General features: G+C 41.7%; 1 protein-coding gene across 1 annotated transcript; it reads right to left on the reverse strand.

Moving 5' to 3' along the window:
• Positions 1-2,160, reverse strand: LOC134302671 (leucine-rich repeat and immunoglobulin-like domain-containing nogo receptor-interacting protein 3). The gene is made up of 2 exons (XM_062987845.1): positions 1,690-2,160; positions 1-1,580 (listed from the first exon to the last, which is right to left on the reverse strand). Exons 1-2 carry the CDS (start codon positions 2,158-2,160, stop codon positions 237-239), a joined length of 1,815 nt encoding a protein of 604 aa, XP_062843915.1. The 3' UTR covers positions 1-236.
• Between the last annotated feature and the right edge of the window lie 2,980 nt (positions 2,161-5,140).

Raw genomic sequence — 5,140 nt, forward strand, 5'->3', positions numbered from 1 at the left:
AAAAAAACAATATATCAATTATAAAATATATTAATTATGTGAACATCAGCTGCTATCTAAATGTTAATAGCGTTTTCCAGCTTGGGAGATCAAGATAAAGGTGATATTACTTAAGGTGTTAGGTGATATTACTTATTTCTTATTTCTAAAACCTTTATACTTTTTTCTGCGAATCAGAGCTGTGTGTTTGTGTTGGGTGTTCATGCCTCCCCTAGTGGGCCCCTGGCTGCGTGGTTTCATATCATTTTCATGTTAAACTTGCGGGTCGCTCCAGAAGTCGAACTGGTCGTGGGCCCCTCGCTTTTCCTGAACGAGTACTCCACTGTGAAGTTGTTCTTGCGTTGACCCCTCCCGCGGCTCCACACGAACAACAGCAGGAAACAGAAGAGTACCACGCCCAGGAAAGTGATGCAACCCATGGCGGTGGACACCAGGATGGTGGTGAGGTCCAGTGTGAATTTAAGGAAGACACGCGTACTGTTCAGATTGGTGTCGTTAAAATCTACTGCATACAGCGACCTGTTGCCGAACAGCGCTGAGTCCAGAGGCTGTCCTTTCACTGTCAGCGTTGCGAAGTAGGTGTCATTGCCGCCTGCATTGCTGGCAATGCAGATATACGTGCCACTGTCTGTCACTTGGGCATAACGAATCTCTAGTGTTCCACCTGGTAGAACTGTGATCCTGCTGCTGCTTTTTGAGCTGATCTTTCGCCGTTGTGGTGAGATCCAGATAATAGCAGGCACCGGTTCACCATCAGCATGGCACAGAAAGGATACCAACTGTCCCTCACGCACTGTCATCTGCTGAAGCTTCCGGTTACGAATCTTTGGCTTCTGGCAGGTGAAGTAGTCAAACAGCGCAGAATCTGGAAAACTGCTCAGTATATTACCCTGTACCTCAGCCGGACCAGCACATACTGGCATCTTTCCATCAAAGTTTAGAGTACGTCTGCGTTGCAGAATCCAAAGTAGGCGGCAGTCACAAGAAAGAGGGTTTCCATCAACGCGTAAAGTCTCAAGGCTGTTGACAGAATGGAAAGAGCTCTCCTCAAGTGTAACCAGTTCATTGTTAGACAGGTTGAGTACTCGGATCTGCCTCAGACCACCCAGAGCATAAGGCTGCACCGTCTGCAGGTTTGTGCTGACCATGTGCAGCTCTTTTAGCCTCATGAGGTCCTTGAATGCCCAGGGTTCTAGCACAGATATGGGGTTATAGGAGAGATTAAGGGAAGTCAGGTAGGCTAGGTTGCGGAAGGAAGCTGACGGGACAGTGGTAATGTTGGTATAAGTGATGGACAGCCAGGTCAAGTTTAGTCCCTGAAAGCTTAAAGGGGAAATGTAATCCAGGTATGGCCAGTTGTCAATTTCAAGCCCACGCAGAGCGGTCATCTTGCGGAAGTTTTGGTCCTCAAGGGCAGGAATGCTAAGGTGGCGTAGTCGGAGGGTGAGCAGGTTGCGCAGGTAGGACAGGGTTTGTCCAGAGATTGAAGTCAGATTGCATCTTTCTATTGTTAAGTCCTCCAGTCCCAGCAACCCTGAGAAGGCCTTATGGGAAATGTAGACCAGGTCATTGTCACCAACCTAGACAGTGGGGTAAGAACCAGGTAAATACAGTAAATTCTCAAATGTCAGCTTAAATATGTTCAAATGATTGTTATATACTTACAGTACAGTTATTTTTGGTACTAACCTCTAGGTGTTTGAGGCTATGCAGGTCCTGAAATGTATAGTCCAGCAGAATGACAATCTTGTTTTCACTCAGGTCCAGGATGGTGAGGTTCGTCAGGCGAGCAAAGGCACCCATAGGCACCAGCTTCAACTGGTTTCCTCGAAGATGCAACGTGCGCAAGGCCTGCAGACTGGCAAAGGCATTGGGCTCTAGGGTGGATATCAGGTTCTCACTCAGGTCCACCTCCTCTAACCTAGGGTACGGTGCAAAGTCTCCAGGCCCCACCCAACGCAGCCGGTTCCGACTGAGGTCCAGCAGTTGTGTCTCAGTCGGGATGCCTTCAGGAACACCCGAAAGTCGCTTGCGCTGGCAGGACACGGAGCGGAGCTGAGCCACACAGTCACAGCGTGGCGGGCAGCTCTGGCACACTGGGGCGAGGGCCAGCAGGGCCAGGCTCACACCCAGCCAGCCCAGGCCCCATTCGGCAGCCATGAGCTCCCCACCACTTTACTCTGAACGGATCAGTCTACCATACACCTAAAGAAAAGAAATAAACAGAGAAGGTAAAATAAATGGAATTCATGTAGGTGGTAAAATAGTGGTAGGGCACATGTAGAAAGAGAAGTAGGTGTGTTATTCAAACTGGTTTTCTTAGGAAATAAAAAGACATGTACATACAGAAAGACACACTGTATCAAAGCAGGTGACCCAAGATAAAATAAATGTCTGGGATAAGAAAGTCTCACTATATACACTCAGGCCAGTGAAGTTACTGACAAAACCTACATTAGACTCAGAAAAGTTGATTTTGACTTACTGATAGCAATATCAAATTTTACTGCCCAGCCTAAATCTGGACTAATTAAAATCTAAAATGGTGATTAATCTTGCATGTGAAGAATTTTAAGTCGTGTCCTGCACATACTTCTGCTTAAAGACTCATTTACAGCACATTAAACCTATCAAACCTACTGAATAGTGCAGTCGGACGAGATGCCTAAAAGCATTTCTAAAATCACTCACAGAAAGCCCGTCTGAGGGAGCTTTGCATTCACGGCTGCCTGCACAGGCTGCCACTTCACTTTGAATAAATTAAAGCCGGTAGATAATGTGCTAGCTTCTGATTACATAAAAATGGATGATTTTGTTGCTGCAGATGAACAGCAGATGACATTGAATTAAGCTTAAAACAGGACAGGAAAGAGATGTGAGAGTCATTGTCCTACAGTATTACCCAGTTTATATTGCTCACATCTATCAAACCACAGTGTGGTTAAGAGGATGACACATATTTACTGATAAATTATACAGTCTGGTGTAACATCAGTGCCAGGTACAAACCTGTTGGGACATTTTGTAAAATGCTCAAGCTGTTTTTAACCTTTATTAAGTACAGGTATGTTTTAGCTGACCAAAGTTGGGCAAATAAGGGTAAACGGTTTATAGAATATTCAGACATTCTTTCAAAACAATTTCCAATAAGCAGGTGAACTGATAACAAATGAGGGTATCATGACTTGGTACAATGCTAAAACAAAATAAATAGAAAACCATACAGTGGAAATGTGGGCTGTGGTCAGATGACTCCTAAGCATGTTTCACTTCATGATTATGGGTGAATTACTGTGGACTGATGGGTAAAAATGGCAATTTTATCAATTTAAAATGTGTATAAAATTTTAACCTGAATGCTTTTTGAATCCACTGCATCACACTAATGCACAAACATCACAATAATTAAATGTGTGCTTTTGACCACAGTTATCAAACCCTAAATGTACCCAAAATGTACATATGATCCAGCATGGTGGCAAACATGTTAAGTAAGTGATGCACAGCAACATATGACCTCAAGACCCGAGTTTAATTCTCACATCTAAGCAGTGACTGTAACATTCTGTGTTCTGAGTTGAAGCATGAGCTTAGTTTGTGGACAAAGCTTTCTTACAAACTCTTTCTTATCAAAAAGCATCTGCAAACACATCCAGAAACATCTAACATATCTAACACATCCAGAAACAACTAAATAAGCTGGGCTCAAGCTCACCTAAAATAGCAGAACATGTATCATGATCTGAAGGTTCAGGTGCACACAATAATCAGGGTTAACAACACACAGGTGAACACAATTACAGGGCAACGACTAAACTTATGGATATGTAGAGCTATCAAGAAAAGAACAATGATCCCAATAAAATACCTCTTATCCTCTTACATCCCAACCCTTATTAAAACTGTTTAATTGTTGTATTAAAATGGTATGATAAAACGCCTAGACGAAGCAATAGTTACCAAAAACTTTATTACTGTACAAAACATCCTACTCACACATTTAATGAAAGCTTTATTAAAGTACTCACATAAAGTCAAAATAGATTACAAGCAAAATCCAAAGAAAGGCTTTTAATAATAAAAAATACAATAGTTCAGCAGAGTATGTATAGGCTATTTCACTGTGAAGACTATTTGATCAAATTTGGTCAGTGCAAGAGGCAATGTATGATGCAGCAACTGTTTGGCTTTTGGCACACACTTATTCACTCTGTGGTGTTCTATCACACTCCAGGTCTTCTAGCAATTCCTGCCAAATCAGAGTCCTGCATGAAATTGCCAAATCCGACACTGTTCAGTCCTTGCAGGGTCTCAGTAGGATTCAGAGTCACATCAGCTTATGTCAGAAAATTAAACCTTTACACAGCAAGTTCACCTTTTGGGGCTACAAAATTTAAAAGGGCTTCTGTTTCAAAAAGGGCTTGATAATTAGCTCATGAGAGGACGTAGGATTGGGAGAAACTCTGAAGTGAGCCATGTGGTGGTCCTCTACATTGGTAAAGTATAATTCATAAAACTCTCCAACAATCATTTTAAAACTGTAATGTTATGGGTTTGGTGCCCTAGACAATTGTTGCCATCCTGGCAAAACGTGAATCACTTCTTGCCCTTTAACTTAGCAGTAACAGGGTGATGAGGTGGTATGAGATAGACAGAACACATTAGAAGTAAAAAGCACAACAATAAGACAGTTACAGCATACAAGCTTATTAAATAACATCCCACATCTTGACAGCGTTAAACTGACTTCCATTATTTTTGATACAATGAGGACCACCCCATTAGGTCAAAGCTCATCTTAGAAATTACATTCACATGAGAAGGCTGATGCCCTTAATGTGATCTGTTTATACTGCAATTAATTAAGTAAAAAGATGGTATTTTCAGTGCAAAATAGCAAATACTTTTGCCTAACTACAAATTTTATATTTTAAATGACTTTGTAAGGTTTTTAAACAATAGCAAATCACTTTAGTTGAATTTTTTGAAGTTAATTAAAAGCTTAATAAGCTTGAATTTATAAATTAGAGCTAAACTAACTCAGGCTAACTAAAGCATGAAACGAGGACATGAAATGTTGGCCATATAAGAAAAGTAGAACCTAAAGTACATGCTTAAACCAAAATTCACTATGCAACAT

The sequence above is a fragment of the Trichomycterus rosablanca genome, chromosome 25 (genome assembly GCF_030014385.1).
Source record: "Trichomycterus rosablanca isolate fTriRos1 chromosome 25, fTriRos1.hap1, whole genome shotgun sequence".
In the NCBI taxonomy this organism is placed as follows: domain Eukaryota; kingdom Metazoa; phylum Chordata; class Actinopteri; order Siluriformes; family Trichomycteridae; genus Trichomycterus; species Trichomycterus rosablanca.